This window comes from Gekko japonicus, unplaced genomic scaffold (genome assembly GCF_001447785.1).
Source record: "Gekko japonicus isolate JY-2015 unplaced genomic scaffold, Gekko_japonicus_V1.1 scaffold47, whole genome shotgun sequence".
In the NCBI taxonomy this organism is placed as follows: domain Eukaryota; kingdom Metazoa; phylum Chordata; class Lepidosauria; order Squamata; family Gekkonidae; genus Gekko; species Gekko japonicus.
The window spans coordinates 785,462-797,878 of record NW_015165235.1 but is presented as its reverse complement, the minus strand read 5'-3'; the positions used below and the strand labels follow the sequence as shown (position 1 = coordinate 797,878).

The 12,417-nt window shown below is 43.6% G+C and overlaps 1 protein-coding gene across 2 annotated transcripts in view; it reads left to right on the top strand.

The window, feature by feature from the left end:
• The first annotated feature begins 22 nt into the window (after window positions 1–22).
• Window positions 23–12,417, top strand: part of SDC2 (syndecan 2) — a 114,615-nt gene continuing 102,220 nt past the window's right edge. For both annotated transcript variants that reach the window (XM_015409854.1, XM_015409853.1), the window contains exon 1: window positions 23–474. In XM_015409854.1, the coding sequence (XP_015265340.1) occupies window positions 415–474 (60 nt within the window). In that variant the 5' untranslated portion in view covers window positions 23–414. The remainder of the gene's footprint in view (window positions 475–12,417) is intronic.

The following is a 12,417-nucleotide window of genomic DNA, read 5'->3' as shown; positions in this document are numbered from 1 at the left end:
CACCACCCGGTTCATTTGCGCGGCGAGGGAGGCAGCGCGAGGCAAGGGAGAGCACCTCCTCGTCGGGCGAGGGACGGGCTTGGAGCGAGGCGAGCGACAGCGGCAGCTCTCCCCCCCCCCTTTCCCCTTTGCTCCCCGCAAGCGAGCCAACTCCGCCCTGAAGCTGGTGGGCTTGGAGCGAGCCAGCGAGCGAAGAGCGACGGCTGCAGTGTAGGAGCGGCGCGAGGACGAGGGCGCGAGGCAGGCGACGAGGGGGACCGGCCAGCCCGCTGCTTCTGCCCGGGGATACTCGCGAGGGGCTGCCTGGGAACCCTTTCGCCTCCCCCCCCCCATTTCGTTTTGGAGCCTGGCGGGGGCTGCGCGCGCGCGCCTCGCTGTCCTTTGATTGTTGCCAGGAGCTGCGGCACGGGAATAATGTGGAACGTGTGGATGCTGCTGGCTTTCGCCTTGATAGCCTGTGTCTCCGGGGAGACGGTAAGAGTGGGTGGCTTTGGGGTTGCTTGGGGGAGGCAGGGGGGAGAGATGGCCGGTGGGACGCCTCGGGGAGCTCGCCTCTGAATTCCGGGAGCAATCCTCTCCTCTCCCCCCGCCCTGCCTGCCATCCAAGCCCTGCAGCAATCTCCGATGGCACCCCTGCAATGTGCTCAACAGATGCAGCGCACCCCCCCCCCCCCCGCAAACTTGCCGGGCCGGGCCGTGCACATCCCTTCCCGACGCCTGGAAGAAGTTCGCGGTACTTTTCCAGCGCGCGAGAATCCCCTTTGCCAACTTAAATGTCTAGCAGTGCGCGACGAGGATCGTCACGTCAATGAGGGTCCCGGCTGCGTTCTTTTTGCAGAGGGGGGTCTCACAAAGGGCGCTGCCTTTCCCAGCTTTTGGGGGGGGGGGAGAGAAGGATAAGACACCCCCGCGATTCCCACATCTGCTGCGCAGAAGTCTGCTGAGGTCACTGGCAAAGATCAAAACTTTGAAAGCAGAAGGGGCGCTTTACCGTTTCAGCTTCATGTAGCGGTATGCGAAACGGAAAGGCCCGGCGTGGGGGGGGGGCGCATGGAGTATTCCTTCGTATTTTATGGGGGCAGTGATTTCTCCCCTCCCCCGGGATCAAGGCCAGCCTTTTGCCGACAGTGGCATCGGACAATCTCTCGCCTTCTCCTGCCTTTGAGGCTTTGCATCTAAAGTTCTCTAAAAGTGTCTGAAAGTTAGCACTGAGATTGCATCCTACTTAATGGGGGGGGGGGGAGATCTAAAAGCCAACTGCAAAAACAAAACTTTAGAAAGTGAGTGTGTGAGGAGGAGTTTCCCGGGTGTGTTCCTTTAATGCAGGAGAAAAGTTGAATAGTGTGTTCTGAAAGGAGTCTGATGTTGCTTCAACTTGTAACTTCCTAGGAGGACTGGAGGAGAACATGATATGATGGAGATTCCCAATGTGCTCATTCTTAGGTGGGGAGGATTCGGTATGAACCTTTGTGTTCAGTTTGACAGATCAGAATTGGATTACAGGCAGAAACTAATGCACCCCCTCCCCACACACCTGTACACATGAGGGAGATTGAGAGTTAATCATTTCCCCCTTGTGATTTCAGGTAGGCTTGTTGGCCTTATGGGAACACTGGGTGGCACAGATCGTCAGAAAAGTTACTTTCCCTCTTGGGAATTCATTTGGCAGTTGACTAATGGGCTTTTTTTAAACTTTAGAAACTGAGAAGAGTTTCCTCTGGGCGGTAACTATGGTGCTTACCCATGGTGGTGGAGCTCATTTGGTCTTTTGGTTTTAGTTGCCTTATAGCCTTCTGTCTGGCATGTAGTGTCAGTCCAGTGTACATTTCTGCCTTTAAAAGCCAATGCTTTTTCTGCTGTCTGTGCTTTAAAAAGTCCCCTCTCGTGCCCCTGCAGAGGGTTGGTGGGGGTGTCTCTTGGCAAAATAGCTCAAATCTCTGCTGGTTTCTGTTGCTGAACATGCTCACAGGAGAATTGTGCTGTTCAGCTGCAGATCTTGTGCAGCGTTTATTGTGGCTCCCCTCTCGCCTATTGCTGTAGCAGATCTGTAAATTATTTGTGGAAAAGCAAAACCCAGTTGCGCTACTTACAGCTGAATTACCTCCTCCTTTCTTTTAAGGGAGTTGTTCGAGGTTAAAGAGTGGTTCATTCATAACTTGTTGCGTCTGTGAAATTTGCAACCAACATGAGCTGCTGCCTGATGGAGATTGTTTGCATCCTCTCTTCTGTAGGAAGTCTTCCCTATGTATAACAAGGACATCAGAACTACTGAATAATAATGGCTGAAATATGAGAGTACTTTGGAGCGGAGGGGGGGTGTCATACAACAGCACATATGCCCCACTCCCGGTGGCTTTTGATGTGGCTTTAATTTTTCCTCTGTTCATTGAGGACTTGGTTGGTTGGTTTTCTAATTTGGGGGCATTGGGGGGGGGTGTCAAAAGAAGAAGGGGCTTCCTGTCTCTGTTTGGCTTAGAATCCTTGAGAGAAACATTCCAAGCAATCTTGTATCTTAGTCACAGGGAGAAGGAAACACAACAGCTCCTCTGTGGTTGAAAGGATTAAAATACTGAATGTGATGCCCTTTTCCACTAATGTTTTTACAGACTTTGGGGATGCTTTCAGTTGTGGCTTTCATGATTTCCCAAAGTAGGCAGCCTTATCTTATGCTTGCTTACTCGGAAATAATTTCTGCTGAGTTCATTCCTTCCCAAGGAAGCATGCATAGGATTGTTGTCTGAGTGCAAACCTATGCATCAGTGCCCAGATCTAAGCTGAGACCAGCTGGAGAGATAACTGCATGAGCATAGGATTGCATTTAGGTCCCTGTCCATGAGAATGAGCCTTATCGAACTTTTGCGTAAGTGTGCCTAGGACAGGGCTGCATTCATATGTCGTTTGCAGTGCTGGGTCCACTGCTGTCCTAAGGAATTCTAGCCTGTTAACAGGGCAAACCTTTTAATGCTTGTTCACACCCTCTCTTCATAAAACGAGCATCGTAATAACTTTCGGCAGCTTCTGAAGCTTTCTCGCATTGATAGTCGTGAAAGTGTGTCGACGCTGTTCCGAGAACAATTGCTTCTGTACTTGTGGGTTAGGATTTATATTAGCAACGTGTTTAGAACGTCAAGATGCTTTGAAAGCTTAATTTTGCACTTAATGCAGCTGCTGCTGAGGCCATTATTCTGCCCTTCTCTGAAAGTGTAACCATCAAAGAGCCTTGGCAATTAGGAGTACTTTTGCTTTGTGACTGGTATAATGAATGATTGAGGTTAGGTGGTTGAATTGGCAATGCTCTTTCTTTTCTTTTTCTTTTCTTGTTTGGATGCAGTGACTAAAAAGGGGGGAAAAAAGAACAGATGGAAGAGCATTGTGTAGAATCAAAGCATGTTAAAGCAAATGACAAAACAGTCTTTGAAAATTCAGGGGCTGGCCGAACTGTACTGTCAGTAAACATACACTGAGAGAAATACTTCCACACAACTGCCTCTGCTATGTTGATTGAGATGGATTGGTAAACTCAAGCTTGTTGAACCAAAGGGAAGAAGGTATGAAGAAAGAGTGTGTTTCTCCCTGTGGGTGCCATCTTGGAGAGTCCTTTGGAGAACCATGGTCCTTATGTTACTTGTTTTAATGAACGTTGAATAAAGTTTGAATTCTTGTATGGCCTGTTGAAATCAAAGGGACTTCTCAGTAAACCCACTTGACTGTCGTCGTCCCCCTGTCAAATGTAAATTGGACAATTAAAAAAAACCTCAGGTAGGATCATGGCTCTTCCGTTTCTTATAACAAGTTCCATGTGAATGATTCCTTTGGGGCAAAGTCCAAAGACATTTTCTATGGATGATACATCAGAGATTATTTTAAGTGTGTAATCTTGCCTGAGCATCTCTGTAGTTGAAAGTATTGATTTTTGTTTCCAAATGTGTAAACAGATTATAATGCTCCAGTATTATTTGATCTTAAAATTTGTACTCTCTAAATTTGTCTGACTTGTGTAGCTCTTCCTTTTTTCTTTGTGGGATACAAAGTTCTAGCCAACTAGAAAAGAAGGGAGGATGTTTTTGGCTGCCCTCACAAGAGAAACGAGGAATTACAGACATTGTGGTATGTTAAATGAGAGCACTATACAAGCATGTGTTGCAAAGAAAATTATATCGGGATTACAGTAAATGCTGAAAGCCATCAATTTGAGGTGACACAGTTGTGGTACTTGGCATCTTACCCAGAAACTATATTTGGATGTCTTGAAAACATACCACGTTGCCACATCATTTGTTCCAGCTGCACTAGGATTCTAGCAGGTAATATGATGATACTGTTTCATCAGCCATAAATGCAGGGTAGGATGATGCAGCCATTCTGTTGATGGATGATGACAGTTGGATTTTTAAGAACCCACCCTGCCCATCCAGTGGAAGGAGTTGTGCGTCCCCTCTTTATTGGTGTGTCAAGACATGGTTACAAATTGTCTGGAATATGTTCAAATGGTGCAAAAAGTTTAAAAGTATGTATGTACATCCTTCAGAAAGCAATGTAGATGAATTCAAAGCACCGCCTGAAGGCTCATCTTGCAAGTATTTCTGAGGTTTAGAGTGGATCTGGAATGAATATCTTAGGGCCGAATTACATGCACATTATGTATTTGTTGATATTTGTTAATATCAAGGGGAGGGCAGTGTGGATGCAAATGTGTGGCTGCAAATGGCAAGGCACATGTGTATCTCAAAGTACATCTCAGATTAGGTTCAGTTTAATATATCATATTGGGCAAGAGAAGTTTCCTATTTTAAAATATTGGGGTGGGGGTAAAATGCTTAATACTGCTCTGGTTGGCAGAAGGATGGAGCTAAATCTCATAATGCTGAGAGTTTGTAAATACTTGGGAACAGACTGGGATGGTGCAGGAGAGTCTTCCACAGGAAGGGGGAGTTGGCAGAATTCATGAACAAATGAAGCAAAAGGCTTTTGTATGAGTTGGAGGGAGACTCAACCTCTCTGAGGGTTTGCTTGGCAAAGGGGGATTCAAATACTTTTGCAGCTCTGGAGATATTATCTAGTGTTCAAATCATTTCTTTTTTAAATCTCTCTATATTAAGATCTGACTTCAGGTGACAAAAAGGAGTGACTTCTGTGACATGTGCTCCTTGTCTCTTCTGAAGCTACTTTTGATTTAGGTTGGAAGATGCTTTAAGGCTACCATGCCAGATGCCAGCCATTTTGATGAAAGTTAGTATTCCTTTTGGTTGGAGGAGGGGAGTGTTTAGATCCTCTGGCTGATCTGATGACTCTATGCTTTATGAACAGAAATTGTTTGCTTTTGAATGTTCCTGTTTTTATGAAGTGTTGGCGTAAGTGTGTACTTGTAGTATTGAAGTACCTCCAGATGACATGCGGTGCTGAAGGAAGGATGCTAGATAGATGAACAGTGCAAATGGAAGTGTCCATTGGGAAAACTGAAAGCTAGAAAGGAGCTTGTGAGTCACAGAACTCCCTAATGTGTAGGAGTTCAAAGCTCAAAGAAAAATGGTGTTACATATTAATGCAGTAAAACTGGATGGTCTTTTAGATAAGATGGACTTGAAGAAGAAGAAGAAGAAGAGATTGGATTTATACCCCTCCCTTCACTACCCAAAGGAGTCTCAGAGCGGCTTACAAACTCCTTTCCCTTCCCCTCCCCACAACAGACACCCTGTGAGGTAGGTGGGGCTGAGAGAACTCTGACAGAAACTGCTCTTTTTCAAGAACAGCTGTGCCAGAACTATGGCTTGCCCAAGGTCATCCAGCCAGGTGCAAGTGGAGGAGTGGGAAATCAAACCTGGTTCTCCCAGATTAGAGTCCGAGCGCTTAACCACTACACCAAACTGGCTCTCCAGGATGCAGATTGAGTTTACGGCAGTTCAGTACTAAAGGCTTCTAGTGTGGGCTGTAGGTTTCTCCCCCCCCCCTTACAGGTTTAAAAAAATACCTTGTAGTGTTCAAGGGGTCGTGGGAATATCCTTATTTTTGCTTGCCTTCAGTACATAACAAGTGTAACTTTTAAAAATCCTGTTAAGTTGTGTTGAAATTCTTAGATGCCTCTGGGAGCCATGGTGTAGAAACCAAGTCTGAATCGAAGAATTCTCTCTTCGTAATTTAGAGGAAGGCCCTTTAGGAAACTCCATAAGATCCACTCATTTCAAAAGTGTTCTGTTTTACTACTCTTAATGTATGTGCAACTTGTACAGTCATACTACAGCATGTGGAAGATCGGGAAATTATGGTACTGGCAGGGTCTTATTTTGTTCTATTGTGTTAAGCTGTTAGAGACTATTGATCTCAAGATAAGACAGGACATATAAAAGGGAAAAAAACACATTTTAAAACAAATGGTCTAGTAAATGGGATTTCTCACACCTTCCTTCCTGCGGGATCTTTAAAAAAAATTACTCTCTTTTTATTCCCAACAACTGGCACATCTATAATGATTTATAATTAGATTATCTTCATCAAATAGCTATTAATTACACAGCGGAATGAGTTAACCTATACCGACCACCAGTTCAAATGTTTTCCTTATGGCAAATAATGTTGTTGTGATCCGGAGATGGAATAAAAGGGCACTTGTCTGGTTGCTGAAAAGCAGTCTGTCATCTTATTAGATGTGACTGTTTAAAAGAAACAGAGTTGTGTTGTTCTTTGAAGATGGAGAGGTTGTATTAGGTCTCTCCCCCCCCCTCCCAAGGCCCTACTTGTATCCAAGTCATAAAGACCCTCTTTTTATGTTTGCGTCTCATCTGAGCTGCAGCGAGTAATGAGTGAGCAATTTGAGTTTGGTTCAAGACACATTACTGAAGTGGTATGACATGGTTTCCTGTTGTAGTATGGGAGAATTACTTCAGGCTGTTCGGTGAACAAGATTTGCTTAGTTGTCCTCAGAAGGCGAGTGAGGAGGTTACAGTTTGCACAACTGGTAATTTACTTGTAGTTGCACAGCTGATGCTCTGAAAGAGACATGGTATCTCTTGTTCACATTGAAGTATAATTTGAACTCTTTTGAGCAAAGAAGGGAGACTAATATTTGAGTGTATAACGATTATTATTGTTAACTGTTTTTTATCCAATGGTATAGTCTCAAGGAACATTATCAAAGAGAATATTAGATACAACAGTCTGCAAACGGCAACTGTTTTCTGAAGTGACTCTGGGGAAAATCATTGTACACAGAGTAATAATCCTAAGGGACTCATTTCCAACAAGCTATGTGAATTATTTTTATCTGTTTCTGGATTTGCTAGGATGAAATATTAAGAGCTAGATGGTAAGCAATCTCTGTGTTAATATTGCATAAGTAACCTGTAGAAATCATATATACAATTTAAAATCCATTTTTAGTTTCTATTTAATTACTGAATTTGTTTTCTTCGAAAATATTAACCCAATGGCATAACTTGTCAATGGCCAAAGGTGAATTTATTTTGGTTCGCTTCCCTAATATCTGTTAAGATATATTTGAGTTGTATGTTGAACACAAATATACACTTTGTACTCTTTCTTTTTTTAAAACACAGTTTTTAATGTGCCAAGCAACTTCTAACATATTAGAAATGGGGGAAAGCTTAATATTTAGCTGAATTAACTTTTTTTTTGTTTATATCAGTGGCATGTATGGGCCTGAGCAATGCAGTTAATGATAGGGACATTAAAGAAAAAATATAGTTTATTGCATTTTCTCATAGTAAGCATAACAAGATGAGGCAGTACAATATAGTACAATAACAAAGATGCATCAGTAGTCAATAAATTACCCAAAATACATAAAGGCTAATCTAGATACATACAATAATTGGTTGCCAAGTCCCCCCGGGGGCGGGGAAACCCCCTCCTGGGAGGCCCGTTCCTCGGCACCGCCGGATCGGGTCCCGGGGGAACCCCACCCCCAAAGCACGTCACAGGGAAGTGACGTAAGCACGTTGGGGACGTTGGGGGTGGGGCCACAATCCGGGACAGGTAAGGACTTGGCAGCCCTATACAATAAGCAGTGAGTAAATCATGTCTGCCCTGTTTTCGTTTTCTCATTTTGAAGGTCACTAATTCATAGGGTCGCTATAAGTCAGAAGTGACTTGATTGCACGTATATATGTGGGCCTTAAACTACTGTTTAGAGCCCTGATATGGATGAAAGAGAGCAAAACAGATTTTGTGGGTTCGATGCAGCAATATCTCTGGCTCCAAAATATTTTGCAAAGCTTGTTACACTCCTTGTGTGATAGCACATGCCTCCACAATTTATTTCATTTTAATTGGTCCTGTGGGCAGACTTTGTGAAGGAATATACTTATCGTAGCTAGCTTTACCAAATATGCTTCCTGGCAAGGCCCAGTCTGATAATCCGAGCAGACATATAATGTATGACCTGAATGGATCTTGGATACAGGAAGATTGTTTTCTGGAGCCACAGTTGCAACAATTGTTGCAGTGTATCTGTGATTGCCTAGATTGCATAATTACATTTCTCTGTGCAAATATGGTTTGTTCTTGGGTTTGGGGAATGAGATGCATGGACAGAGAGAGGCCATAAGAATCTCATGTCATTTGACCATTTGGAGAGGCCATAAGAATCCTGTGTCATTTGGGAATCCAAAGAAGCTTATAATACATTTATCCTCTCCTCCATTTCATCTTAACAGAAACTGTGTGAGGTAGGGTAGTCTGAGAGAGCAACCGGTCCAAGGTCACCCAGTGAGTTTCTGTGATAGAACAGGGATTTGGACTTGGTTCTCCCAGATTGTAGACACTCTAACCACTAAACCATGCGTCAGATATTTATTAAAAAAAAATTAAAGATTAAACCGATGGGTAGAAACGTAGTAATATCTAAGAACGATTGTTGTAACTGTATGAGGAATTGTGTGGAGAATTGTAAAGAAGATGAACTATAACCATGAAACTGATTATACAGTTAAGCATTAAGGTCATAGAAGTTAAAATCCTAAGGAAATGGATCTGTTAGTACTCTCTAAGCGGAGGCCTATGCACTTGCAGCCTTGCGCTAGAATGATACGGGTCTAGGTGGAAAACCCTTCTCAGAGTGGAGGCGTAATTTTATTATTTTAAAGATCTTCCATTTCTGTTAGCCACAAAAATTCCATAGATGGCTTAGCCAATCTGTTAATCATGTGATTTCAGACTCCTCATTTAGCAGCTAAGCTAATTAAGCAGACCTTTTTAAATATTACACAGACTCCTTAATGGGGACTGGAGCGATCAGGTTTATGCCTACACAGATGGTTTGAGCATGGGAAATGTTCCAAGATATTTATACAACAGTGCAATCCTAAACTGCACTAAATCAATTAAAAAGGTACCTAGAAGGTTGATCAAAGATATGAGAAATCAAATGTGGTTGTGACTGTTCTAACCTTCTTGGTTACACTCCATTAAAATGTGATTATCTACCTCCCTGTATCTCCTAGATTTATCAGGTTTTAGTAAACCATAACACCTGGCTCAAAAGAGTTACTGGCTGGTCACTATTTCTCCATAATACTAGTTATCACAGAGGTATACTTAAGCTTGCCTCATTATTTTGGTACAATGCAGTGGCCTCATGAGTGGTTTTTATACACGTGACAAATGCTTTCACCCCTCAAACACTATTGAGATTAAATTTTAATTATCATCCTGTAACTGCAGTTTTCACGATAACCCAATGATGTGAAAGGGCTATTGTCCGTTACCCTGGATGTTTGCCCCTTTTATTTTTTTCTTGCAGCATCCCAATAATAATAATAATAGTTAAACTGAGCGTCGATAAGCTAGTCTTTCACAACTTGAATCCCACTCAGCCAGTACCATCTCTCAGCCATGTATGGGTGAAAGGCTTTCTAAATCTCCTGTTTTTGCTGCCAGAGACTGGAAATACAAAAGGGTTATAAAGCATCTGCCAGGCCACATTTCTGTGCTGATGAGCTGTAATTTTCTTTTTCTGCTGTGCTGTCCTCAGTGTTCCTGGGTATCATATTTGGATAGAAAAGTGGGATTTAAGTATTAGGTAATAAAATGTTGCAATCTTTGGCAACTTGGAGCCTTTTGTGTATCCTAAACTAAATTTTGGAATGATTGTTTTGCATTAGAAAGCTTCTTCTTGGTTACTTCAGGATATCTATTTGTATGTTTTGCAAAAAACCCCACACAAAACGCCCTAAAAACCATTGGTGTTTCTGCAGTGTTTAAATTCATGGAGAGACAAGAATGACTACCCTGAGGCAGAAAGTTTGGAGTAATATTACTGCTTCTTTTATTGGCTCAATGAAAATTTCATACATATCTCCGTGTATTGGAATACTGTACACAGCATCCAGTCTTTGATAGGTTTGTTTATCATTCTTCAGCAAATTCCCTTTTGATTATTTCATAGCTGTGGGGCTTGGCAGTTCCATTGTAACATGCAACTGGAGTCTTAAAATAACTGTATGAAACATGCGGGAGACTAACTGGCTCTGGAGCCAGCATTTTGCCAAGCCTATTAAGTTTGCTGAGCTTGGCGTTAGCTTTGTGTTTACACCCTGCCTTGCATTTCTAGCAGCCCGATCTGCCGTCCAGTTAAACTGAGGGGGTTTTTTGGGGGGAGGGTGGTGGTATGTTTAGATTATATATAAAAGCCGAATGGTGGTGGCACTTCTCTAGAACATTCCACATGCTCTGGAATTGGTTGGCGCCCTGGTGTGTCACTCAGAATCTGTCCCTATCCACTGGCTGCATTGCTTGAGTCTCTCCTCCAACATTCTAAACAGTTTGCTGTTCCTCTCCCCCCATAGCCAGTCAGAACACAGAGGTTATTTGCATATGCAGCCTCATTGGCCTTTGCCTCGGAACACAGAGGTCGTTTGCATATGCGACTTGATTGGCTTTTGCCTCTAACATTCTAAACAGTTTACTGTTCTGAGGTAAAATGTGTCCAATCTCCAGGTGAGGGCTAGAGTTCACTCAGAATTACAACTGCTTTCCAGATGGTAGAGATCAGTTCCCCTGGAGAAAATGGTGGGTTCTGTATCCTTATATGCTGCTGAGGTGGCCCCCATATGACAGCCAATGTGACGTAGCAGTCAGGGCTTCAGCGCACGGGAGAGGCTGCAGGTGTGTGGGGGGTGGGAAGCTGAAGAGTGAGGGGAAATAAAGGTAGGTTGATTGGCTGGGAAGGAGATAGGTTTGCCAACTCCAGTTGGGAAATTCCTGGAGATGTGAGGGATGGATCCTGGAGAGGGTGAGGTTTCGGGAGGCGTGGGACCTCAGACAGGTACAAAGCCATAGACTCTGCCCTCCAAACCAACCATTCCCTTCTGGGGAACCATCATTGCCAATCTCCAGGTGAGGGCTGGAGATCACTCAAAATTAAAACTGTTCTTTAGGTAGCAGAGATCAGTTCCTCTGGAGAAAATAGTGGACTCAGTGTCATTATACCCTGCTGAGGTCACCACAGCAAATTGACACTGAGTGTCCAAGGCCGGGGCACCCGCCCAGAGCCTCTTTCTAGAGCTCATTGTATTTATTTCCACAACGGGCCTTTTTCCTAGTGTTGAGATATTTTATATCCTGATCCTGTGCATGTTTACTTGCAGGCCTGTCACACAGAATCAGGTTGAGGGCCTTCTCAGTTGTGGTATTGCCTAGCCAGGGTCTGCTGTAGTGTTTGGCACAATATGGCGGAGGTACCACTGCTTTGTTGTGGGAGAATGCTGTGAAATTTACCAACATGTTCGATTAGTACAGGGATCCCCAACCTTTTTGAGTTGATGGACACCTTTGGAATTCTGACACAGGGTAGTGAGCACACCAAAAAAAAAAAATGGCTGCCACAGGAGGCAGAGCCCCCCACACTCTGGGAAAAAGGAGAGGGTGAGAGAAAATCAACACTAGTGGTAGTTGCCACCAAAATACTGCTGTTTTAATCTGCACATTCCATCAGATTTCCAGCGGCCAATCAGAAGCCCTGCTTAGCAGGAACCCCGCCTCCCCCACCCTCTTTCTAAAAACACTTGGCAGGCACCAGGAAACATATTGGCGAGGAGGGCACAGTGCCTGTCACTGCTCTGTCATTGGGTGATCTTTGAAGACTTAGGCCTGTAAGTCCCGATCTTCCCATCCAAATCCTTTTCAGGTAGCATGTTGTGAAAGATCTCTATCCAAGACCTGGAAGAGCTGTTGCCAGAATATGGAGTTAGATTGAATGGGTGGCCTTATTTAAGGTAGAGCTGTTTTGTATATGTTCATAGTGAGCTTGTTTCGTTTGCTGTGTTACCTAGGTTAGGAATGGGGGAGTTGAAAATAGTGAACGTATAGTAAATACATTCTTCTTAGTGGACTTATTACACAAATGTGATAATATGGCAATCTATAACTGATGTAATTACTGGGCATAATTAGTAATAGGCTTGA